General features: G+C 42.2%; 1 protein-coding gene across 3 annotated transcripts in view; it reads right to left on the bottom strand.

Moving 5' to 3' along the window:
- LOC121283418 (transmembrane protein 211) overlaps positions 1-27,447 on the bottom strand; it is a 269,223-nt gene that overhangs the window by 95,251 nt on the left and 146,525 nt on the right. Inside the window, exon 4 of one of the 3 annotated variants that reach the window (XM_041197982.1) lies at positions 24,885-25,018. The exons of the other annotated variants lie outside the window; for them this stretch is intronic. Within the exon in view, the coding sequence (XP_041053916.1) occupies positions 24,948-25,018 (71 nt within the window). The 3' untranslated portion in view covers positions 24,885-24,947. Of the gene's footprint in view, positions 1-24,884; positions 25,019-27,447 lie in introns of those variants that run through there. 3 annotated transcript variants of the gene reach the window in all.

Here is a 27,447-nt window from a genome sequence, read left to right on the forward strand (position 1 = left end):
TTTATTGGGGTTCCTTGATGCCACACTTGGTCAAATGCTGCCTTTATATCAAAGGCAGTCACTCTCACCCCAACTCTAAAGTTCAACTCTTATGTCCATATTTGGATCAAGGCTGTAATGAAGCCAGGTGCTGTCTGGCCGTGGCAGAATCCAAACTGAGCGTCAGCAAGCAGGTTATTTCTGAAGAAGTGCCACTTGATAGCACTGTTGACAATACCTTCCATCATCATGCTGATGATTGAGAGTAGATTGATAGGGTGGTAATTGGCCATGTTGGATTTGTCCTGCTTTTTGTGGACAGGATATTTTCCACATTGTTGGGCACATGCCAGTGTTGTAGTTGTACTGGAACAGCTTGACTAAGGGTGCAGCTAGTTCTGGAGCACAAGTCTTCAGTACAATTGCCAGAATATTGTCAGGGCCTACAGGCTTTGCAGTATCCAATGCCATCAGTCGTTTCTTGATATCATGTGGAGTGAATCAAATTTGTTGAAGACAGGCATCTGTGATGCTGGTGTGTCCCTTGTGTGCATGTCTGTCATACCTCAGATGTCAAGGGGAAAATTTCTACCTGATGTATTAACTGGGTAGATGGCAAGTGATCATGCACCAGCGAGAGACCTAAACCATCCAGCCCTATAACCCTCAGAGATCTCTGCACTCCTCCAATTCTGACTTTTTGTGTATCTCTGATTTTAATCTCTCCCACCATTGGCAGCTGTTCCTTCAGTTGCCTAGGTCCTAAGCTCTAGAATTCCTCCCTGAACCTCTCTGCTTCCTTTAAGACACTCCTTAAATCCTGCCTCTTTAACCCAGCTTTTGATCATCTGCCCTTCTAACTTTTTGCGGCTCAATGTCAAATTTTGGTTGGTATCACCCCAGTGAAGCAACTCAAGGTGTTTTACTAGGTTAAAGGCATTGTTGGTGATTGTGCGGCACTAACATGCAACTGCTGAGTGGTCGTTTCACGGCAGCTCCTCCAGTTGGGGAAGCAGTCTTATGCTGAGTGCAATCCCTGGGTGGGAGTCCAGTGTGTATCCTGAAATTCCCTATCTGCCACCATTGTGGGAGAACCATTGCCACAATGACTGCAAAGATTCAAGAATGACCAACTTGCGTGTGTTTCCCACATCCCAGGAACAAATGAAAAAGAAGGGTTTTAAGCGATTTGGTTCAAAATGATTACCATCATCCTTGTGCAAGTACCAGCCAAACTATATTTTTACAGGGGTCTAGGCAGGAAGCAAGTCAGAGAGATGAAAGCAATTCATGAGTGGTGCGGCAATGAGTTTTACATTATCACAGGTTGGGGTGTAAATGCATTCTGTGATATTCATTCAATTCTTTCGATCAAATACTTCTGCCTGCCCCATAGTGAGGATGTTAAGTTCTTAAAATAAACAGTGGACAAAGATTATATCAGTGGAATTTCATACAAAGCTGCACAGCACATTTCCAACTCATGTGTGCTTGTACACAGACAGTAAAAAGATTGCCAATCACTTTCCAGTGAAAACTCTCTCTCTCTCTTTAAGTTTAATCAATGTATTGACTGTGTTGTTGCTGTTGTGATATTTGCATAAGGAAGCAAAAACTCTAGGTTTCATTGTGAATATCGTATTAGCAGTGATATGCAAACAAAGTGGTCACCAACTTGGCTGTGTCCCCAGAGGTTCCCCTTGACAGCTGTTGGGTCAATGCTATAGGTTCGCAGATTCTGTTGCTGGAAGTTGAGTTTTCAGCATTTCAAACACTCCGACTCTGACCAAATTCAAGCAGATTATGACTTCTTTTGTCCTGAGTCCACAACGCAACCTGATTTTGTAGCTCTGAGACATTTAAGTAGCTGTTGTTTGGCTTCCGGCTGCAACAGCCTAAACAGGCACAATTCTGACTAAAGTGACAAGCCAAGTGAATGCATGTAAATATCCAAAACACATCCACCAAATTTCTTCTTCCTAGCATCTTTTCTGTCTCCTTTCTCCTTTCATGAACAGCTGCATAGAATGACACCACCCATCTAAGCCAGAATGAAGATGATTGGGTAAATTCCTCCATCAATTACACCTGTAGGCCACACCCATGTATCAATTTTACATTCAGAATTTGTATTTTGTAACTGTCCTCCACTCACTGCATTTTGCTGAAACAATCACCCTGCTTTTATCAGAAGGTGCTGTAGCTTTGACCATGAGTTCTGTTTGATGTAGTTTGTACAGTCTCTTTTTAAATAGACTCTGTAGACTGTTTGCTGCAATTCATTGTTTAAATAGACGCTATAGACTGCTGCAATTCATTGTTTAAATAGACTCTGTAGACTGTTTGTTGCAGTTTGCTTTTTAAATAGACTCTATTTAAGTTGAATTAAGTAGACTTTGCTGAGAAATAAACTGGTTACTGTGAATCCTGCCATAAGTCCAACTTCACCTCCAATTCATTGGCGGACGAAATGCAGCTGATTGGCTGTTAGTAGTGTCAATAGACATTCTGGGTAGAATTAATGCCTTCTACTGAGGCAAGTTTGGAGGCAGGGGGGTATTTAATCAGGGGAGAGGGTGTGGAGTGGGCCCTTGCTGCCTTCCCACCTCTTCCCCGATTAATGGGAAAACTCATGAGTAGCCTTCCCTCCCCACTGCCAACTGAGGCCCTTAAGTGGGCAATTAACGCCTACTTAAGTGCCTCAACTAGCAGAGGATGAAGGACTCACCATTAGGAAGGGAGAGCCCACTGACAGCCAATCCCCTGCCCTTTCTGCCGTACCCCCCACTCCCTCCCCTCTACCCTCACCCTGCGACCCCTATTCCCGCCCTCACTCACCTTTGGCCTAGTGTCTCTCAGCAATCCAGGGATTCTGATGGATGAATTTCTGGAAGCTGCCACCTCTCCTGCTGTCGCTGCCTGCAATACACAGCTGGCAGCCTTTGATTGGCTGGCAGCTCTCATGTGGTGTGGCATTTCCGCTCCCAGGGTCTTTAATCCCAGGAAAGGCCCAATGCTGGCCAATTAAGTGCCTAATAGGGACTTAATTTGGTGGGCCTCCCCCAAAGAGAGGCAATGCAGGGCACTCCCCGGCTTGCCAGTCAGTAGGTGAGACCGCCATCGCCTACATTAAATACAGCCCTCTGTCCCTGAACACACAAAATCTTTGATGTAGCCTGCAATTCCACAATGGATAACAATTTTGTCATTCTCCATGTACCAATCTAGACTGAGCAGCAGGAAGCTATTGTAAAGTGGGGTGGCATGGCAGCTGAACCCACCCTCCCCATCCCCCGCCATCCACACATGTGTATTTCCAGCAGATCCTTGCAGAGGGCAACACATGCATGAGCAATGGGTGGGGGTGGGATCACGCTTGGCTGTTATTAATGGTCCACTGACTAGGCTCACATCTGGAGAATGGGCAATAATGGAGGATACTGATAGGCTGAAAACACTGCAAGAGTTGACCACAGCGTAAGTAACTGTCTTCAAAAGAGGGTAGGCAAGAGGTGAAAATTCAAGAATAAAAAGGCACAGTGCTAAGACTGACTATATTAGAGGTCTTCAACTCCTTAATTGGGTCACACAAGTTAAGTTCCATACCGAGCTAAACTGAGACAACATAAAATGTGATACTAGTGCCAGCAACTCTTGTAACACTGGAAAATCCAATCCAAGGGAAATAGGTGATTGCAGAAAGATGGCACAAAATAATGGGCAGTGCCACCTTTTTAGCAATTTTAACTCTACCCATCTGAGGGAAACTGGGAGGGTGGGCAGTTAAATTCTGTGTAACTTACCTACCGAGATCTCATTGATTTTCCGCAGGCTCCTAATTTAACTTGTTCTTTTGAGCAGACAAAAGAGACGCATGCCCCCCCCACCCCCCCAATCCCCAAAAACCAGCGAGGTCCTTCCTTAAATATAAAGATTGAGCTGTGACAGTTCCCCAGAGGCTTTGCACAGGGAAACTGTTAACTGGCCTCTGGGTTGAGCAGGCTTGGTGGGCCGAATGAGTTTACTCTTAAGCCAATGTTCATGTTCTACAAAATTGGGGGGGTGAGCTAACTGAAGTTGCTCTCCTGTGCCTTTTAGTGATCCGCTGTAATGCATCACTAATGGAATCCAGAAAGCAAGTTGTTCTTAATATGATATCTTGCCTGATAGACTGTCACATGGCACTCAAGGAGGTGGAAAACAAAGACCAAAGACAAACTGTGAGTGGAGATAGCCATCGCTATGGCAATATTGGGTAAATAGCTTGAAATAAATATGTGCTGAGTTTATGTAGCCACCGACCATTTGACTAAGTTCACCATAATCATGAGAATGACATTCCTAAAGCTATTTTTGACACTAAAGTTAATTTTCACTCAGCTGATGCACTTGTTAATCCTATCAAACTGGTTCATCACTTTGACAATTACTTTAAATAGACAGAGAATTTATTAATCATTGTCGTTAAGTTTCTTTTTTGCTGACTTCATTTTCAAAACTAAAGTCAAGTGTGTGTAAAATATATCACGTTGATTGATTTCTCTGAAATTGTGTAATGGAATTTTTACTTCAGTAAAACTAGAAGCTAAGTGAAAAGCTGAAGCGATGGAGGTGACATTTATTGCTTTATTTGCAACATTTGCAGATTAATGAGGAGCCAGCATTTGTCATTTTTCTCAATTAGATGTTTACAGGTCAAACAAGACTTTTTTCCCACCATTATTAATCCCTCATAGGTTAGTGCATGGTGGTAATTCACTTAAATGTGCAAAAAATTCAATTGTACCGGCAGTATTTAATTGCCAGTCATTTAATGGGTTGAAGCAAGTCATTTGTGAAAGTCAGACTGTGGAACGTAATAAATTACAGCCCTTCAGAGAACCTATAAAAAAATCTTCTATTCATAGACAAAAATGAAAATTACTTAATGATTTTTCAATCTCAGAGCCTTTGCAAAGTTAAAACCTGTGACAGTGATTCTGAAGTACTAATCTTTAATATTGGAGTTAAATTATCCTTTAACTACAATAGCAAAACCATTAGTGCCTTCTTCACAAACATCAAGAAGCAACTGGATCTGCACTGTTCAACTGACAAGAGATGGAAGTGTGCCATCTCGTCGTTTAATACTTTATGTTTATCCAGGGGACAGAATAATTTTGGTGCTAATGAATGGAAGTCTTAGCCACACTGATTGGATAGCATCAGGCATTAACTTGGCACTGGGCATGGGTCTAATAGTACACAAGATGAAACTCAATGCCAAATATCCCGAGACATTCTGTCCCAATACCTCTTGAACTTTATTAAGATGGTTTAGGTTTCCCATGCTCTTTATCACAACAGTTTTCCTGAGCATGCTTACCAAATTAGTAACTTAGTTTTCATGCTTTGGGATTGCCAAATTATTACCTATTCACACCACATTTTTGTGATAGGGACTCCTGTCTGTGGATAACTGGATAACTGTCACACTCATTGTAGTAAGGGCCTGCCAGAGAGATTATCGATAATTCAGGAGTTTAAGTTCCATTCCTTCTGAGACACAAGCTTCAGGCTGACGACTGAGACAGTGTAATGTTGGGACTGAACACAAGAGTGTTGATAAAGTTCATTGTGTGAAGGGGTGAAGTGATCATTAAAGGTTTTGAGCATTGGGATGTGAGTATTAATCCAAGAAGTTTCTGGTTCCTGTTTGGATAATCTCATGGAGGAGCTGAGACTATCAGTGAGTCTACCACTGCTCCTCGGTGAAGAACACACACAGCTTAAAACTGCGTGCTGCTGAAAAAAGAGACATAATGCCTAACGTCAGATGTGATTCCATGATTGGACAGCACTTGCCGAACAATCCCGAGTAAGCCAAGGATTACACCAACAACCAATTTAAGATTATCAGTTCAGGCTCACAATGTGGCTCACTTATGCAGTGGTAGACTCACTGATAGTCTCAGTTCCTCCATGAGATTATCCAAACAGGAACCAGAAACTTCTTGGATTAATACTCACATCCCAATGCTCAAAACCTTTAATGATCACTTCACCCCTTCACACAATGAACTTTATCAACACTCTTGTGTTCAGTCCCAACATTACACTGTCTCACTTATGCTTGCTAGAAGTTATCTACATTCATATGCAGGATCTGTCCTCTACAGGCAAAAGAAACATGACCAGGCATTACACTTTTAAAAAATTAAACAAAAGCATGGGTGACAATAGTTTCCTGGTGCATTCTCAATGGCAATGCCTCGACCAATTAGAGTCCACTTGCCAACCAATCAGGATCCTTTTCTCATGTCTGCTCCCTTTGAAATTTGGCATTCTTGTGTCTGTCCTGATGAGTGCAAGTTAAAAAACTTTGACAGCATGTCTGTTTTTTCAGCAATACTCAAGTCCTCTATTCCAAGCGACGATTAGTTCAGAACTGTTCATGTGTATTCCTCGAGAAATCTCACAGCATGACCTCTGCCACCTGCTTCCTTAGGCAGACAAATCTTTTCCTGATACTTCAGCCTCTTACTGGAAGCCTTGATTTGGCCAGTGCCAGAGTTAGAAACAAAACCTGGAGTGGATCACTAAACTGCATTCCTGCACACTATGTCACAGCTGGTAGGCAGTCATTGATTAAGATTTCTGAGTGGATCACTTGTTTATCATCTTTATTAGAGAATAAGAGTCACACACATGTTCAAGTCCGGGCCTGAGGCCCAAAATGACAGTCTCCACAGACAAAGAGAAAGTTCAATATCTATAAATGAATTCAATCTAACGTTTGTCAGTTATACAGTAAAACTGGGCTTCCAGTTCTAAATCAACACAGGCTGGCTACAGTACTGAATGAGCTAACCAGACGTTGTGAAATCTAATCCCACCATAGCAAGTTGTGTTAATGAGTTACCAAATCAGCTAATTTGTGGGCCATTACCAGCGAGAAAGGTAACTGTGAAAACTGGCAGATTGCTGTAAAAATCTTACTGTTTCACTCCTGGTTCAAGACAGAAAATTGGCATACCTAGCCAGTCTAGTCTAGTATGACGAGTTTACGTGTGATTGACTCTGGTTGACTTCTGAAGTGGTCTAATAACACATTCAGTTGTAAAAACAACTGCCTTTATGAAGTTGCCAACAAACTGATCATTTACTACCAGGCCACAATTGTGGGACTAAAGGTCATTGCCAGACTAAGCTTTATCCTGGATCTAATACCATACATTCCAGGGACCACTTGATGGTAACACTGGGTAAAAAGTAGAATACCTTTTCATTCCCAATGATTTCCTTCACCAGCAGCTATCTAGGATAATACATAAGGCAACATGGTATTTATTTCACATATTTACATTAGATGGTTAATGATTTATCATGGCATGACTGCACAGGCAAGGAAGGAGATGGTTGAAAGCAAAATTGATGCACTGGGCACAAGAGAAAAATGGGCTATAAATGTTGGAGGTACAGGTCTTTGAAAAATGCTACACGTCCTGAATTACAAGTGTTGCTTATTGTGTCTAGCCCAATGTCTTTCTGAGCATGTTTTAATGAGCTGTAATCTCCAGTAGCTGCAGGGAATGCTATGAATGGCTCAGATTTCTATTTTCCACACCTGCCTTTTAACCACATAGCACACAAATGCTGCCAGCTGCTGGAATTGTCCAAGGAATCGGAAACAGCTGGGGGCTTGAGTCCACTTACAGTACGTGCTGTAGTTATTCCCTGTTGTCGCTAAATAGGCAGCCAATGCTTGACAGTTGCCTCACTTTGTTTTTAACATTCTGATTGCCTGCTGGCTCCTCGACACTGCTGCAAATGAAGATTAGAGGGATTGAATGATATATTTGCTGCTGCATTTTCAAATATACAGAGAGTTTTGTATCTGCAATATCATGATTTGGAGGAGCTGTAGTTTTTTCAAAGCACAGCTTCCATTGTGTTGCATTACATGAATTACAAGTTCCAGTGTGCAATGCACTGGTGTTAGTTCACTGCCATTGTTAACATTTATATTTATGTTAAGAACCCCAGGTGAAAACCAAGGTCCATTGGGCACGGTCACTCCCAGACTGAAAAGAGTGGGAGAGAAATGAGCTATACTGGGAAGTTTTTTTTTAGTGTTCATTCACAGGACCCGAGTGGCACTGGTAAAAGCCAGCATTTATTGATCATTCCTAATTGGCCTTGAGAAGGTGGGGGTGAGCCATTCCTTGAATACATTGCTGTGGCCAGACTGGGTAAGGACAGCAAATTTCCTTCCTCTGAGCATATTAGCGAATCACTTAGGTTTTTATGACAATTTGGAAGTTACATATGAACATATGAATTAGGAGCAAGAGTAGGCCACCCTGTCCCTCAAGCCTGCTCCATCATTCAATAAGATTATGGCTGATCTAATTTTAACCCCAACTTCACATTCCTGCCTACCCCCAATAACCTTATCAAAAATCTACCTACTTCTGCCTTAAAGATATTCAAAGACTCTGCCTCAATCACCTTTTGAAGAAGAGAATTCTAAAGTCTCACAACCCTCATCTCGGTCTTAAATGGGCAATCCCTTAATTTAAATAGTGGCCCCTAGCTCCAGATTCTCCCACAATAGGAAACATCCTTTCCACATCCACCCCGTCAAGTCCCCTCAGGATCTTACATGTTTCATGGTGACCATTAGCGATAGTAGCTTCTTTATTGCAACTTATATCTAAGTAATTGAATTTAAATTAGCGGGATTTGAACTCATGTCTTGGAATCATTAGTCCAGATCTCTGGATTACTAGCTCAGTAACATTGCCACTATCCTACCGTACTCCTATATAAAGTGACCCATGTGTAATGTTTGGGTTTTAAAGGCCAAAATATTGAAGGAAAAGAGAAATAAGGAGTTCCACAGTTTTGATGCCTTGGGAAAGAATGAGATTGAATAGAAGATGCCTTGGAGATCCTGATTTTATCATTGTGAGGAGGCAGGGAGGAGGAAGATCATAAAGTGACAGTTTAATTATAGAGTGCTACTTTCTACAATTCATCTCAGCCTTTTACTCAATGCCTGATGCCCTACATTGCGGGCTTGGAATTTCACCTGGGATCCCAATATCGAATTAGTACCTTTTGGCCCATTGAGTTTTATGTTTTTATGAGCCTCCTAACCCAAGCCTATTGTCCTGCTTACTCTCTATGACTTTTTATTTTCCAAGCAAATACCTAATCAACTTTTGGAAGAATTTGTAGACTCAACAAATTCTACATTCCAACTCTGATTGGTGGGAGAGCCTTTTTTTTTGCCTGGCAATCTTTTGTGATTATGTGAAATTTATGCACTGTCATTACAGGCAAACCAACCAGCGGGAAACATTTATTAATGGTGATCGACTATCATAACTCTTCATAATCCTGTTGTAGTGTTGTGGAGTTTTTGTCCAAGATTTAGTTACTGAGTGCAGTGAATATTTACCTGGTTTCTTTATTGCGGCAAAAATGTCCTCTCCTGGATGATTTAAAGAAAGTCTTGGGCAGCATGTGCGGGCACTTACAACATGCATTCTCAATGGATGAAGCTCCTTTTAATGACCCCTTTTAATATATCGTATTTTTTAAATTGAAAAACATGGCTGGAAAACTCATAGTTGTAATTCTACAAGATTCCACAATAAAGCAACTTGCAGCTTTTCCTGGGATCCCAATCAGCTCCCTTATTTGTGCCGTTTGCTCAGAGTTGCTTGGCTAGGTCACCAGTTGATTTTCTCTCTGCTTCACAGGAAAGCTCTTGCCTTCCTCTTTCACATCTCCAACCGATGACTAATATCGGGAGCTTAGTGAGTGCTGCCGGCAAAAACTCATGTCTTGTCACTTCGTGAGACAACTCATTTGGCACCGTACCATTAAAAAAACACATTTCTCTTCTTTATCCTTATTAATGTCTTCCACACTGGAACATTCACTACATCCCTGGCCTTTGCTAATGCTGCCTGATAACTCCAGTCAGACAGTGGGGTTCTGGAATCTGGGCAAGATCCCACCATCCCAGGAAATAGTAAAGGGAATTCAGCACAGCTTTTTACACTGCTGTGTGGCATCTTTTACAATCAATGGCTCAGTGTTTTCTGGAAGGCTTTTAGTTACGTACAAGAGCTGTTAACGTTTTGTTATAATGCGGCCTGCAATTTTGTGATTTTCCTATCCTTCCACCCTTCAGCCAGCTCATGAAGTGTCTGGAGGACCCTGCCAGTGAACCTCACAGCCCACAAAAGAATTGAAAAAAAGCATCTGGTCAGCACCTTTTTACTAATCAGGAGCTCGCTTTGTCAGAAAAGATAGGCACGTTAATTGCTCAAGGCGTTACCGAAAAAAACATTAGCCCGTGTCCCCTAATATCTCTTGAGATTCAGCTTCCTTTAAGATATTGTCTTCCTTTCAGAATTTGAGATGGAAACTCCTAAAATGAGCATCGCCATTCTTCTTTCTGAATCAAGTTTTGAAAACGAACTCTTGTAGAAGATTTTAGTGCCTCAGCTGGTAGGTTTGCTGCCCTTGTGGGAGTGAGCCATCAGATCAAAAACCCTTAGGTTCGATCCATGGTTTGTGTTCAGCCACAGTGGTAATGATCTGAAGTGAGTACAAGATCAGGCTTGGCTGTGGTGCCTCCTTTACGGTCAATAAGTTCAGTGATGGCCACCAGCCTCACATCTTAGCCACTTGGCTGAGGTAATTAAGGGATGTTGGTGCCTATGGAACTATAGCCTAGCACAAGTTAATGTCTAGAGAAGAGAAGTGGATGGAATAAAATTAATCTATATTGATTGAAACAGGCTTTCTCTGGTCTAAGAGGTGACCCGATCAGAGGTTTTAAAATTATGAAAGGGGGAAACAGAACTAAGAGCCATAAAAATAAGATCGTCACTAATAAATCCAATTGGAAATTCAGGAGAAGCTTCTTTATCCAGAGAGTGGGTAGAATGTGGAATTTGCTACTACAGGGAGTAGTTGAGGGGAATAGCATAAATGTATTCAAGGGGAAGCTAGATAAACACATGAGGGAGAAAGAAATAGAAGGGATAAGTTGATAGGGTTAGACAAAGAAGGGTGAAAGGAGGGTTGTGTGGAGCATAAACACTGCCATAGACCTGTTGGGCTGAATGGCCTGTTTCTGGGCTGTTCTATTTTTGTAACATCTGGTGCTACAACTGAGTCGAAATGCCTTAGCAATAACAGATGAGGCATATTCAGTTGAGCACTACCCAAGATTAAGATGAGTTGTTTTGAAAAGTCTAGCTGCATTTGGATCCATTTGGCAGGGGAATCAAATTAACCCGCTTCCTTTGAAACTGCGTACCATTAAAAGCCATTTAATTAAAATAAATTTCTGAATCATGCACATGGACAGATCCGGCATGGTCACCGCAATAAATGCATTAATGAAAATGCACTTCCTGGGATTTGCTGGAATGCTCATCAGTTTACTGTAAGAGGTTGGAAAACAGCAACAGCAAATTGCATTTACATAGCAATATTAATGAATATCTCATGACGTTTCACAGGAGTATTACCAGATAAAATTTGACACAGCCATATAAGGATGCATTCGGACAGCTTGGTCAAAGTGGTAGGTTTTAAAGACCATCGTAAAGGAGGAGAGAAAGGTAGAGAGGGGGAGCGGTTTAGGGACCGAATTCCAGAGTCTAGGCCCTAGACAGCTAAAGGCTAACGGTGGAGCAATGAAAATTGGAAATGCAAAAGAGGCCAGAGTTGGAGGAGGGCAGAGATTTCAAAGGGTTGGAGAGCTAGCGGGGTCATGGAGGGATTCAAAGACAAGGATGGGAATTTTAAAATTGAGGCATTGCCAGACTGGGAGTCAACGTAGGTCAGTGAACACAGAGATGCTGAGTGAACTTGGTATGAATTAAGTTATGGCCAGCAGAGTTTTGGGTGCGCTCAAGTTTACAAAAGGCAGAAGTTGGGAGGTTGGCCGGTGGAGCTGAAAGTAGCAACAGCAGATGAACTGAGGTGGGGAAAACAATAGGAAGATGCAGTCAGTTGTGCTGACATACAAGCAGCATAACCTTCCACGAGTCTGATCAAGTCCCACCAGGGTTGATATAAAATTTGATTTCCAAATTGCTAAATTGTACAAGATACATTCTACAGAATAATAGAAAGGTTATAGCCAGAAGGAAGACTTCAGCCCATCATGTCCCTGCTGGCTTCTCTGCAAGAGTAAAGCACTAGTACCATTCCCCTGCCTTTATCCTGTAACCTGTTGATGTTGAATCTGTGTTACAATGAAATGCATGATTTAAATTGGTAATTAAGCACAGTGCTCCCCAACTGGGGAGGGTTTAGAGAATCATTGGAAGAGTATCTCAGCCAATTCACAATGAGTGTCTGGGAAGAACTGGAGAGGCCGTGATTTTGCTTTGCTGCCTTGGTAATAAACCTGTTTAAGGTACAGGCTAGCTTCAGACTCATTCTTCCTCAACATACAATTATTAGAATTAACATAGCCCTGCAAATGTTTTCTCCTCAGCTGATTATCCAATTAGTTTTTGAAAGCCTCAATTGAATCTGTGTCCACCACAATCCCAATGTGGACTGGCTCAGTTTGTCTAAACTACAAAAAGTGTTTTTACATCATCGCAATGACCTTATCAGAAACTCACCTTCTGCTCTGAGTGATGCCATGGGGTTAAATTCTAATCCTTACATAATTTAAGCAGAGGGACCTGTAAATCACATTACTGCACCATATATTGATCAGTTAGCAGCAGAATGGCTCCCTCCTACATCTGCTACTCATTGTGTCCCCAGTTTTTAAACTGAGGGACAAATGCTGGCTGTAATGAGAATATTATGGCTCAGGAATAAAACGAGAAATATTCCCTATGGGAGTTATAGTAAACATTTATAAATAACTAGTTAGGCCACAGCTAGAATATTGGGCTGAATCTTGTGGATGAAACAACAGTCTCAGTGAGACCCCTGCGTTGCCTCTTTTCAAAAGGCCGGCAGCACCTCGTTCCTCCGATTTTTTTTTGCCAAAGATCTTAAATCTATGTCCAGTGGTTATCAACCCTCTTGCCAGTGGAAAAGGTTTCTCCCCATTAATCTATCAAATCCCTTCATGATTTTGCCCTTTCCTATCCCAGCAATCTCCTCCAGCCCCACAAGCCTCCGAGATATCTGCGGCTCATCTAACTCTGGACTCTTGAGTATCCCCGATTTTAATCATTCTACCACTAGTGGCCGCACCTTCAGCTGCCTAGGCCCTAAGCTCTGGAATTCCCTCCCTAAACATCTCCGCCTCCTTACCTTGCTTTCCTCCTTTAAGACACTCCTTAAAAACTACCTCTTTGACCAAGATGTTGGTCATCTGTCTCCTTATGTAGTTTGGTGCCATATTTTGTTTTATAACGCTTCTGTGAAGCGCTTTGGGGTGTTTTATTATATTAAAGGCGTTATATAAATATAAGTAGCAGTTGTAGTTGTTGCTCCACTCTTTATTCCCCCTTTTAAGTGAACTTTCCACTATCAGATTCTGGAACCTTCACAAAGATCACCAAGCCATCCTCTAGGAATCAATGCATGTTGGAATAGGGTAGGTTTTCATCATTCTCATTGATAACTTATCTAAGACTGGTGAGAATAATCAGGTTGAGTATGCTTTGTCAGTCTGTTGTTGTAACTGATGGGCCAGCTCCTGGAGTTTCCACTTGTCAAACTCCAGCAAGCACAGTTCTCCATTAAAACAATGGGTAGCTGAGTTGGTTGTGTGCCTCACCTAGAGCCAGAAGGTTCCAAGTTCAACAGGATTCACTCTGCCTTTGATCTATTCATGGTGGAAGTCGAGAGAAAACAAGAGGCTGCAAGTGCTGAGCATGCTTGCCACACTGCTGCACTGCTTTCTAGCTGGTCGTCGATGGAAATGGGAGTCCTAGGAAGCATGTCATGCCTCGTGGACATTGACCATTGTAGTAAACCTTTCTCAGCCTCCATCTGATAGCCTCTGACCAAGTGGACGTAGTAGCTGGCCTGGGCCCACATCTCTGCTGCGACTATGAATACTGATCAATTGGAGGAAATACACAATAAGCTGATTGATGATTATTTTCAAGACTACGTTCAGGGCTCCACCACAAGAGAAAGCTGACAGAACTCTTTCCAGCACTAGGCATTTCCAGGGCACAACTTCAACCCGCCAGTGCCAGGTTGGGAGGTGGGGGTTCAAAGCTTTGAGCCTTTGATATTAGAGATAAAAGAGGAAATAAAGGGGCCGAACACAGTGGAAATACAGTGCAGGGTGATCGGTCCCTAATGGAGAACTGTTGAAGATCAACAGCCTAAACATTAACCTTTATTACTCTTTCAATGGCTGGTCAGTTTGCTGCATACTTTAGGTATTTGCCCGGCTGCATTTTATGCTGATTTTTGCTGACGCTTGAGTTAAATCATCAGCAGTTATTAAAAATTAAATTCCGTTTGACAAGACTTGTGCAGATTCAAGTATCCTGATTGTGGTCCAGCCAGGAAAACAGAACAGCTCCAGAGAAGCAGAGGAAACAGTTGCCATCTTGAGATTAAAAACAGAATCAAATATTCTCGAAAGGGGTGGTCAAGGCTTGTCTTTAAGAAATATCTGTGAACTCTCCCAAAGCTTCAGTTGCTAAGTGCATGGCACAATGTGAAGCTGAGGCATAGAGACAAGGAAAGTCCCATGTGCCCAGTTAGCTGGCATAGAAACCGAGGCTCTACAATTGGCCTCTGCCCCTTGGATAGGGCTTGGGGAAGGTCAGGCACAATTTTTCCTTCTGATCCTTATGTTGTTCTCCTCACAGACCTCACCCCTTCTTTCTCCACCTTTCATGGAAAGCACCAGCAGTGGTTATCATGTGAGGACAAGGCCAACCTCTATCCAAGGCTGATATCCTGCATGGTGTGGATGTGAAAAAATAATAATCGCTTTGGTGAGAGATTGGGAAAGGGTTGGGTAGGGATGGAGGTGTGGATGTCCCAGCTCTGTACCCGAAAATTAATCATCATCTTCAAGAGACAAGAGAAGAAACTTGGTGAGACGACAAAAAAAGCATTATCAACAAAATTAATGTCCGGCAGATCAAATTACCTTGAGACATTCTCCCTTTAATTTTATTTAAATTCAAAGTAAATCTTCACCGACCACAGAAAATATCTAAACTCTAACAATATTAATTTGTGCTGTGAATTGCTGCGTCTACTGTTATCAGTCCCCAAACCAACCCCCAACAAGGATGCTCTTCCCACTCTCGCATCACATAAACTTGGATTGCTGACCAGTAACCAAGCATGCGGAGCTACACATGGGACTATCAGTCTAAGTATGTATAAGTATTATGTGACCTACTAAGCAGCTACTATTAATCCATATGCCACTGTGTCTACATCAAAACATTGAACAGGATCTTCCAGGCTCTCTTATAGTGTCCATATAGCATGCACTAAAACCTTCATAAAATATGGGAGGATTGTAAAATTAAAATGAAACATGCAAATACAGCGATTCTATAAGTGCATATTTGGCTGACCAGCCAGAGAACACTCACATTGATGCCAGTTGGTGCTTTTAATTTTCTTAAGTTGTGTAGCAGAACCATTTTATTGCTAAATCATTAATACTTTGTCGAAACTGAATGTAATTTGGAAATGTTCTAAGCACAAATGTCAATAATACAGTAATGGGAACATAAGGGCAAGACTATTATAATTGAATTGTATTCATCGCCACATTTAAGGTTCTGAAAGCCTTTTGAGACATTGAGGGTGGCCTTTACTCTGATGTTGATTGCAGTAGGGTTGCCAACTCTGGTTGGACATATTCCTGGAGCTATCACCACATGAACTCCTAACGCCAATCACCCCGCCCCCACACTCCTGCCATTGGTTGTCCAATATGTCCATTGTCATGGCGCAGTGCTTTCTCACACCAATCAGTAAAGGGAATAGATACTTTATTACCCAGTTAGGGGTATTAATAGATTCTTCATTAATTAATAGACTCTTCATTCATATATTCTTCATTACCCGATTCTTGACTGTCAAGCAAACAACCTTTTCTCCCCAGTGTCCAATATTTTTTATAACTAATAGGGAAAAATGTTCAAAGAACATTCTAGGAGACTCCAGATCAATCCTGGAGGGTTGGCAACCCTAAGAAGCAGTGGGGTATGACTTCTAACTCATAGCTCTCAAAACCCAATCCATTTTCCTGGGCCAAGGACCAGTGCTGCTGTTGGAATTCTTGCTGCCAAGGCAAGGGGGCCTTCCAGTTCCCACTGCAAACCCCCATACCATTGTTGCAGCACCAGAAGAGGCAGCTGGGTATTTAAAGGGGAACTGCCTGATATCACCTCATTATCTGCTGCTATTTGGGTAGGTTCACACAGATGAGTCCAGTCCAGAAGCTGAAATTCCTCCTGGTCATAAGGTTAATAAAAAAATGGGATATCTTTTTATTTTTGCACTCACTGTGCATTTTTCATGGAAATTGATGGCAAGAGTAATTTTTCTCCCCAGTGCGATGGTTCATGTTCTAGGGGAGTGAGTGGTACAGTGAGTTAGAACAGGGAGTACAACTTGTGGCCACCAAGCCCTGGTAACCTGGTGCTTAAAGCTCAGGTAACTCAGCCCTATTTGTGCTTGTATTTCTCATGTGCCAGTCTGGTTGAATTTTATGGGTCTGCAGTCAGAACAGCTTCCAAAGCAGCTGCCTCATTGCTGCATGATTTCTAAATCAAAACACCATGATCTTTTGTTATTAACTCTGTGAAATATATGGCTATTAAAAAGAACAGAGATTTTAACTTTATTCCTGGTCTCTGGGCTCAATAATACGCACCACGGTGACACCCAAAGATATCAGCTCGGGCACCAATCGGTTAGTACGCTGCGTTTAATTGGACGATCCAGCAGAAGGATAATTGTCTTTTTTATTTTTTTTCACCCTTTTACTTTCAAGGGGTTGAATTTTCGGTCTTGAGTCAGGGACACAGATTCGGGAAGATTCCCGACTCCACAAACCCGACTCGGGAGAAAGTGCCCTGGATGTTCTAATTTTCATTCCTGGGGAGGGCAGATGTTAACGGGAGTGGGGCCCTGGAGAGAGTTCACAGGCAGCCACAGGGACTGCCGGTTGCTGAAGTGGGCTGTGTGGATGCTCTGGGACTTGTAAGAGAAAGGATAAAACAAAAGCCCTCTGGCCCTCATCCTCACACGCCCTCACACACACTCTCCATACCCCATTCATGCCAACTCATGCCCCCCACCCACCCCATAGCCCCTCACACACTCCATGCCAACATACATCCCTCCACCTACCCACATGGCCCTTTATACCCCAATGCCAACCTATGCCCCACTACCATGGTCCTTTATATTCCCAATACCAAACTATGCCCCCTCTACCCAGTCATGGCCCTTTATGCCCCCTATGCCAACCTATGCCCTTCTACCCACCCCATGGCCCTTTATACCCCCATACCAACTTAATGTCAACTCATGCCAACCCAGGCCTCCCAGTCACCACCCTTTGCCATTACACCCTCCATGCCAACTCACCCATATCCATCATGGGCAGACCTCAGGAGCCATGCTGAGATGAAATAAAGTTCTAAGTGTCTATTGATTTAAAAAATGTCTCATTGGTAAAAACCCATTCAATATATTTAAGTTCCTTTAACTACTTAATCCCTTATAAAAGCAAACATTTCATTCAAGTACTTAATCTCTGATGAAAACACACATTTGTATTCATAGCCCCACATCAAAGACTTTAGTTATAGAGTTGCAAATGAAACTGTAAATTGACAGATATCCCATTATGATAATAATAAGTCGTTGAATCAGTCATGCAGCACTAATCCTATAATGATAACTCTCAAGCTTATCTCAACAGACAAAGTGAAGCTGCAAGAACATTTTTTTAAACTGCAGACTGTTTTTAAACACTTAAAGAGCAGGAGATTTAAATGCCTCGAAAGCTTGATAGTCCACAGAGCTTATCTACTTTTTGCGCACATTCATGTCTACTCTTAAAAATCCCAAAGGGCACCTTATCATTCCCAAAGGATGCCTTACCTCTCCAAAAGGGCACTTTACTTTTCCTAAAGGGGTAATTGGACATATCCAAAAGGACACCTCTCCAAATAATTCCAGCTTTAGGCCACTTCCTCAAAAGTGTAAAGCCCACAAGTCATGTTTTGGACATCCCACTAGTGAAAATTGGATGTGTTCAATATGCAGCTAGCTGCCCCTGTAAACCACAGATATGCAAACTGCAACCTTCCCCTGCTCCCCCCTGGCAAAAATGGTGGGTTCCAGGATCATGAGTGGGAATTCTGGAATCGGGGCTCGTGTGCCATTTTGGCTAAGCCGGAGACTCTTTCCAACCTGCAAAAAAATCGGGCTTTACTTTCTTTCTGTCTGTGTGTTTTTCCCTTTTTTTTCTCTTTTTGTCTTCCTCCCTTTTGTCTCTTGCATCCTCTTCCTATCTCTCTCTTTCTTTCTCTCTTTTAGTCTTTCCACCTTCCTCTTTTTGTCTCTATTTCTCTGTTTCACTTTCTGTTTCTCTTTTGTCTTTCTCTCTCTTAATTTTTTCTCTTTCTCTTTATCTCTCTTACTCTTTTTGTCTTTCTTTTTCTTTCTGTTGTTAAGTCCAAAAAAGCTCTGGAGTGTCTCATCCCTACAAATCATTAAAGCAATCAGTCACTGCTCTAACTCTGAGATTGCCCAAGAATAGCTGCTGCGAGTGATGGAAATGCTTCATTCGTCCTATTTGTAGGAAGATGACAGAAAATAATTAACTTACCAATGACTTAATCTGTTCTCTAATTTTCTTTGCCTAAGTCATAAAAGATTTCCATATTATGTCAACATGAGAATCACTCTGTTAACAAAGTGAAGGCTGTCAAATTAACAAGCTGGCATTGCTTGAGATCATAACTTTGTTTCAAAAAAAGAATATTGAAATATATTTTTGAAATATTTTTCAACATGTCTTTCAAACAAACAGTTACTCCATCTGTCAGTTTAATCACATTCTGTATTTTATTAAACAGCATGAAATCATTGCATTTACATCATTTCTGTCACAATGACAGTATTCATACTCCAAAGATGTGATTTTTGTCGCAGAAACATATTCCTTCAATCTTTTTACCTTCATCAACTTATTCCTAGAATGAAGGGATTATCTTATGAAGAAAGGTTGCCCAGGTTGGGCCTATACCCATTGGAGTTGAGAAGAATGAGAAGTGATCTTATTGAAACAAATAAGATCCTGAAGGAACTTGACAGGGTGGATACCGGGAGGATGTTTGCTCTTGTGGGGGTACTAGAATTATGGGACACAGTTTAAGAATAAGAGGCCTCCCTTTTAAGGTGGAGATGAGGAGAATTTATTTTTCTCAGAGAGTTGTTAGTCTGTGGAATTTTCTTCCCCAGAAAGCAGTGGAGGCTGGGTCATTAAATTTATTTAAGGCCAAGTTAGATAGATTTTTGATAGACAAAGGAGTCAAGGGTTATGGGGACAAGAAAGTGGAATTGAGACCACAGCCAGATCAGCCATGATCTTACCGAATAGCAGAGCAGGCTTGAAGAGCTGAATGGCCTACTCCTGCTCCTAAGCCCTATGTTCCTATCCACCTATGCTAAATCCCTCTGTGCACTTGTTTTTACCGTAGGGGTTATGACCATAATTCATTCTAAACTAAATAATACCTGCAATGACAAGATTTAGAATACAAAGGGGCAGAAGTCGTGCTTCAGCCATAGAAAGCCCTGGTTAGTCCACACCTGGAGCACTGTGAGCAGATCTGGGCAGCATACCTTAGGAAGGAAACACTGCCCTTGGAGGGAGAGCAGCATAGACTTACCAGATTGATACCTGGACTCCAAGAGTTAAATTATGAGGAGAAACTAAACAAACTAGGATTGTATTCCCTGGAATTTAGAAGGCTATGGGGTTGAACTTTTCAGGATATTAAGAAGTATATCCTTTCTGCAGCCTGCAGTACACTTTTTTTGTAATACTTAGCTGTAATGAGAAAGTCTGATCCAGTTATGTTTGACACAACCACTATAACTCTGCAACTGCTTATCTGAAATCTACCCTACCCACTCACAGCAGTTTTGTGTAAGTTTTAACAACCTCCCACTTTGTAAACCTATAGTATGGCTAGAAAGGATAGATAGAGAAAAACTATTTCTGCTGGTTGGGAATTTAGGACTAGGGGGCATGGACTAAAAATTAGAGCCAAATCTTTAATGGGCAGAATTTTCCCCCTGTTGGGGGGGGAAGTTGAAGAGTGGGCGCATGGAGATGCGCCTCCAATCGGCGCCCCCAACTGGGGGCACACCGCCATTTTATGTGGGCCGGCCAATTAAGGCCCGCCCAGTGTGACATCCACACGGAAGCGCTATGCACTCCCTGTGCGGGTGGGAGGGGGGATTCCCTGAGCTGAGGGTGCGCTCTTTCTTGCATGCACACGAAAGAATACACTCATCTCCCTGAGGCTAAGTGCTGCCTCAGGGAGATCGGCTGTACATTAAAAAATATTAACAATAGAGAAAAAAATATTCCCTGACATGAGTTGGGACACTTTTAATTAAATTTTTTAAATCTTACATGAAATCTCATCCCGCCCGTGGATGAGGTTTCATGCTTTTTCTGAAGCCTTCCAGGGCTCCTGACCTGCCCACCAGCCTTAAGGTTGGACGGGCAGGTCCATTAATTACTTTAATGACTCTGTCAATGGCCTCAGTTGGCCATTGGCAGGTCGGCAGGTGCATGGCTGATTTTGCTGAGCCCCCGTCTACCTGAAAATTTAAGTGGGGTGCGGGGATGTATGGTGTTCCGCCTGATGCCATCCCATGTCATTTTACGTGTCGGTGAGCAGGTCCCCCCCCACCCCCCCACCGCTTGCCGACAGGGAAACCCTGGCCAATGAGTGCAATTAGGAAATCACAAGATTGACTTAATTTTAAACCTGAGGTTGGTAGATTTTATGTCATTCAAACATTTCGAGGGATGTGGGGCAAAGGCGGGTTTATAGATCAACCATTATCTTGTTGCATGGCGGAACAGGTTTGATGGGCCAAATAGCCTACTCCTGTTCCTATGTTCCTAGATTTAATAATGGTATGCTAAGCATTTGTATCGGCACTGATGGGAAAATGTACCACACGCTCCAGTATCTGTTCCTTAGTTTTTGTCTGTCTTGCTTTGTGTGAATTTCTCTTTCTTTCTTTGTTTATTTGTGTCTGTCTCTTTTATTTTAACAATCTAGTATACTGTGTGTTATTACAAGTTACCTGACCTGGAAACCTGACCTCCGCCTTACTATCACCTGACCAATGGAGTTTACTTTGGAGTTGAAGTGAGGTTTTGAAACAGGCAGCTCAAATTTCCCCACCAGCTAGAAGCAGATCAAAGAATGATTGGGACTTTGAGGAATTACAGCCAAATCAAAGATTTATCGTAGTTTCTTCACTGACAATCCAAGCTGGTGACCACCCACGGCACAGATAGACTTAAATTTACATTCAGTTCAAAGCCTTCTGCTAATTCAAACTGAGCTGTGAGTGGGAATTAATATTATGTATGATCATCTGCCTCCAATTTGCAGAAGAGAAATGGCAGAATGAGGGAGGATTAGTTTGATTGGTTTTGGAGATGATGCAAATACCACTACAGATGAGAGCCGGGGACGAGACACTGATGTTGGCTATCACACAAGTTCAGAGTGGCCATGTGTCGAGTTCTGTTGCACCGGTGTGACAATGCACTCAGCTCTCCTTAAGCTAAATTAATACATTGGTGACCTTTTATAAAGATAGTGCTGGATGGGGAAATTGAAATCTGGTATCCTAGGTCCTGCCTATTTTTAATATGCAGGCCTATTAGCCTGGCTTACCTATAATGAATGACTTTGACAGACAAATCCAGAGGCTAGAGCACAAAATCTAAGCCGACACTCCAGTGCAGTACTGAGAGTCCACTGGAGATGCCATCCTTCGGATGAGGTGTTAAGTTGAAGCCCCATTTGCCATCTCAGGGAGACATAAAAGGTCCCACGGTACTAGTTTGAAGAAGGGCAAGGGAGTTCTTTTTGGTATCCATATTTATCCCTCAGTCAAGAACACTATAAACAGATCACCTGGTTATTATCATGTTTGTGGGAGCTTGCTGTGTGCAAATTAACTGACGGTTTTCCTACTTTACATCAGTGACTACTACTTCAGAAGGAATTAATTGGCTGCAAATCTCTTCATGGGCTATAAAGCGCTGTGGATGTCTTGAGGTTTTGAAAGGCACTGTACCTTTCTTTCTTTAATGGACTTCAACGAGAATTTTCCTATTTTGATTAATTCTGGATGGGGTGCAGTATTCGCAGGCCAAAGGCTGGTAGGTGACTTGTTCGCACTCCACTGCTAGCAGGTCATCCCCTGGTACCACCCCTGCTGAGAAACTGGAATTCCAAACATCCTTAGGAAACGCTGAGCAGGTGAAATCCTTGCACCTGGTGTTTTGACAAAGCAGGAGAGGTGTTGCCCACACAGTGAGCCTGAACCATCGCTTGTTTTTATTTAGCTGAGGTGGGTCTTTGGTGCGCCACCCAATGCAATCCACAAGATCTCACAAGGAACTTTATCCTCGGACAGGGAGCAGCTTTTTAAGGGGGAGGGCGTGTTTATGTTCCCCAAGTGAGGGCTGTCAATTTTGAGAAATAGAATTTTTTTATTTCTATCACCTGGGACCATCATTAAATACTTCCAGATCAGGCTTCATACAAGGAGCAGTTGCTTTACACCACATCTAAATTCACCTTAAGCCCACCTTCAGGAGACCGTCCACTACTGCACCAGTGTGAATTATCTTTCCTCATACCATCCAGTCTTACAGCTTCTTTAACTGAGGTTATTAATCAAGTACTAGTCAATGCCAAATTATAAGCACTTGTGAGTTGTGAACATATCCCATTAAGAGCTGTGATGAATCTTTACTTAGCATCCTCGCAGTTGACAGAGGAGTCATTCGTCCCTTCAGTCTGCACTGGAGCAGGTTTTAAAATGAAAGCTTCATTCTAACTCATTTGAGCATCAGTCTCCTGCGCAGTCATCAGAAATTTTCATTTGCAAAAACAGAAATTCTGAAGCGCTAACATCCAAATGAATCCTACATACTTATGGCGGAATTTCTGATCTTTCCTGACAGAAATTCCTTTAATAATGAGGCAATCAAGCTACACTTTCAAATCACTGTAGGCTCGTGTCGTATGCTGTCTGTCGTATGTCCCAGTAATCAGCGTCACAATAAAAACATCAGTACCTCTTATTAATGTCGCAGTGAGTTAAGGAGCTTTCAAGAATGTCATTAGGAATCAAGAACCTATTGGGTACTCCCAAATGCCACAGCTCATAAAATTCACAACAAAAGGTAAAACTCAGTGTGCCAGATTTTTAACCTGCTGCCGGGGTACAGCGCCAACGTTACAGATTGCCCGCCCATGAGTGACACTGCTCGATTTTCTAAATCAGGCGATTCCTACAGTGTTCGGCCGTTCTGCAATGCCAGTTTTGTGCCTGATTATCACTTGTGAACATGCAGTACAATAAATATCAGGGAATAGAGCATGAAGTTTATTTTGCAGGGAAAGTTAACAAGTGTTAGCATACAAGGAGTTTAGGTGTGGGGATCGACATGCCTGATTCATGGCCCATACGATTTCCAGTTTATCAAGATAAATCAAATTTTATGTATTACTAAAACAACTGCCAGTTATTAGAGTACGATTAAAATTATAATTTGGTCTTTTAGGTCCAGATTATCAAGTGTTTGAGTGAATGGTTGAAACTGGAACTCCCATCCCTCTTACTTATTCATTATATGAAACACAGCTTGGGGCAAACCCAAGACCAATAGACAAACAAACTCATTCGACCCTCTGAGCTGAATTTTCTGGGTCTATTGGTGACAGGCTGAGAGGTGCCAGGGCTAGCAAAATGTTGGAGCATTGAAGTATTGGGAATGGTACCCAACGTCTCCCTGCGGCCATGCCATATTGTCAGTGGCAGGAAGCATGGCAGCTTGGGCTGCCCACCCGACAGCCAATTAAGCCACTTAAGTAATAAATTAAGGGCCATTTCCTGCTCCTCCAGCACTTTGCCCGCATGAGGGGGGCCTGCCTCTGCAAGGAGAAACCTGACACCCTCCCAGCGGGTTCTGGGGCGGGTGCTCCTCTTTTATGGGCAGTCCAAAGCTCATGAAGGGCACCCCCCTCCCCAACTCCCGGCAGGAACGGCCACCCATGTGGCAACAGCACCACCAGTGCCCCACAATGCTCCACACCGCCAAGTACCAGGGCCTGTTTGCTTGACCCTGGCTTTCCCTGAACCTCAGTTACCCACTCTTTGGGACTGACTGGCCATTGAGGCAGCCTTTCCCTGGAGCTGTACCCTCAGCAATGGCCATGCGCTAGTGGTGGTGCTACTGGCGCCTGCTGGGCTGCCAGCCTTTTGATTGGTTAGATTAGGTTGTAATAAAGAGGTTAAAAGAATAAGGGAAAATAGGAATGAAGGTCAATACAAGTTATGTATTGAAAATTAGTTATTTTTCATTTACCTGTATTTTTTGTGTATTTGTTATTTCCATAAGAACAACCTTACCCGAATAAAGTGACTCCTGTTCGTAGATTAGTTTTATTATATTTTGGGGCTATTTTTCAGTGTATGAGTTGAAAACAAATAGAATTAGTCAACCCAGTGAGACGGAAGTTGAATAAGTGTTAATGCTGCCTATTTTGAGAAATCGATCTTTATTGATGAAAAAAAATCAAACAGTAGCAATGAGTCACCATGCAGTGGCACAGAGAGCTTGGAAGCAGGTTTAATCCCTGCCCTTGGTTGAATTCCTAATCTCAATCACGATGATGTAGGAGTTGATGAGCAGAGATCTAGGTCAGAGCAAGATTAGGACAGACGTGAAAGCAATTGCCCACTCTCTGAGCTGTGTTCAATGAACAGCCTATGGAAACAGAGCAGAAAAACAGAGACTTCTTTTTATCTCCCAATGAATTTCATTATAGTTATTATTCAGGTGCAGTAATATGTACAAACACTTTTCTCAGGTCATGCTATATGATACAGAATTATAGAATAAATTCTGCATTGCAAGTTAGGCACTTCTTGCCGATGCATATGTTGAGGGTCCTTCACAGCTCTTCATAATTGGGTGGAGCTATTAATTGGTTATTCCTTAATAAGATGCTCAGGTTGCATGAAAAGGGAGGAGGGAAAGGGACAGAGAGAGAGGGGATCTTGTTGGGTCTAGGTTGCAGAAGAGGAAGATAAGAATCTTAAAAAATAATTCAGAAAATACCATCTTCTCCTCTGTTAACGCAGCCAATTTATAGAGCAGTAATAACCACCAGTGCAACTGGTATTGATAATGGTTGGTTCATGTGTTCCCACTCCTTCTGTTCTCTGTAACAAAGTGCTCTCCTCTTGAGTGGAGAGCTGATTTTCCACAATGCATTTAACATGTTTGAATTGGACACTCTACCCATGTCTGGAGTGCCCCATGGAGCAGGGTAGATGTGACTGTTCAATTCTGTTTAATGTATGTCCTGTCAACACTAGAAAATGTGAAGAGTGTAGAATAAAATCACCCTAAAGCGTTTTACAGATGGCTATTTTTTAAACTATATCTAAATGAACTGGCAGAAGGCTTTTAATATGTATTTGCTTTCTCTGGCTTTACATTTTCTCCTTCTATGTGGTTTCCTGTGCTTATTTAGGGAAGTCAGTGCTGGACAACTCAACACACTTCTGCCTTTTTGCACTGTCAGCAACAAGTGTTCACGGGTCAAACACAGTACAAGAAGATTTTCTTTCCTAAGAAACACTGGTTTCGGCTCAAAGCCCACATTGTACGAATTGGTACAGTTGAAAAGAATAAGAGGTGAAGTAAATCAGTAAGTAGTCATTAGCTAAGACCACGCCCAGGTTTTAAAGATTCTAAGAAGGAAAGTCTGTAAGAGATTTGGCATTCCGCAGTTTAAAGTCCCGGTGTTCTGGTGTGGGAGACAATACGAGTGAACATTTGGAAAAACTGAACTTAATCAAGATTTGGTAAATGGATCATGATGACAAATTAGATTTTTTTAAAGATAAGTGACTCATTGGTTAGATAAAGGCAATGTAGTGCATGTAGTGTACATAAATGTTCAACATGTTTCAGGAGAGGCTTATCAAAATTAAAATTCAGGTGTATTGTGTAGCTGCACAGAGAGTCAGTAAATTGGGGATCAGGAATCAAGGAGGGTAAAATTGGCCCATACGAGTAGGTTCTGGATGCCTCTCTATACCGTACCCAATTTTATTTTCCAATGGATATAAAACTTGCATTTATAGAGCACCTTATCAAATCCTTGCAATCTCAAAGTACCTGACATTCAAGCACCTTGTATATCTTTATACGATTCTCCCTGTGCCATCTTGTTTTGAAACTTACGAGCGCTAGTTTATCAAGCCATTCCTTATAGCTTTTCCCTTTGTTATTGAGGGTAGGCTTGTTGCTCTTCCCGCTTTGTAATGTCTCCATGGTTTATCACCCTTAGACATAATCGTGTGACTAGAATTCATAGTTAATACCTCTCTCTCCTCAGCGACATCTCCTCTCATAAGGGTGATGACTTACATATTGACATAAGAATATGAGTCAGTCTTGAGGTCGTTCCACTGTTCAGTTAGATCATGGCCGATCTGCATCTTTAGTGTACTTTGTGGCTAATTTTAAACTAACTTACTCGTCGGGGAACTGATGAGATTGGGTGCAATGCTGGTTTACCCTCAGCTGAATATTATACTCCAGTGAAGTCACTGGAAACTGTGTCAAACCAGCTTTCCACATGATTGCCTGTGTTTCCCGCCTGCTGAGTAAGGTTTAAATGAGTCTCTTTGTAACCATATCCTTTGATAACATACGTAATAAATAACTGCCCATCTCAGTCTTGAAAGTTTTGATTAACCTTAAGTATCCATATTCTTTTGGGGACAGAATTCCAGATATCCACTTACCCTCTGTGTGAAAATGTTCTTCCTGATTTAACTCTTAAATGGTTCAGCTCTGGTTTTAAAATTGTGCCCTCTTGTTCTGAATTTCCTTCCCAGATCAAGTAGTTTGGCTATATCTGCCCCATTAAATCCCATAATCATTTTAAAAGCCTCCATTAAGCTGAACCTCAACCTTCTGAATACAAGGAGATACACACCAAGTGTATGGTAAGATACAGTGCGTCTATGTGCTGACCACAGCTCTGTTACAGCTAATTGTTCCCTCCTGCTGTATTACCCCGTCAGGGATTGTCGACTACTACACACCTCACTTTCCAGCAGGGCTAACTGGGAAGTAATAAAGAGCACGGATCCTGGTTGAAATTTTCTCCCCCCCCA

This window comes from Carcharodon carcharias, chromosome 10 (genome assembly GCF_017639515.1).
Source record: "Carcharodon carcharias isolate sCarCar2 chromosome 10, sCarCar2.pri, whole genome shotgun sequence".
NCBI classification, from domain to species: Eukaryota; Metazoa; Chordata; class Chondrichthyes; order Lamniformes; family Lamnidae; genus Carcharodon; species Carcharodon carcharias.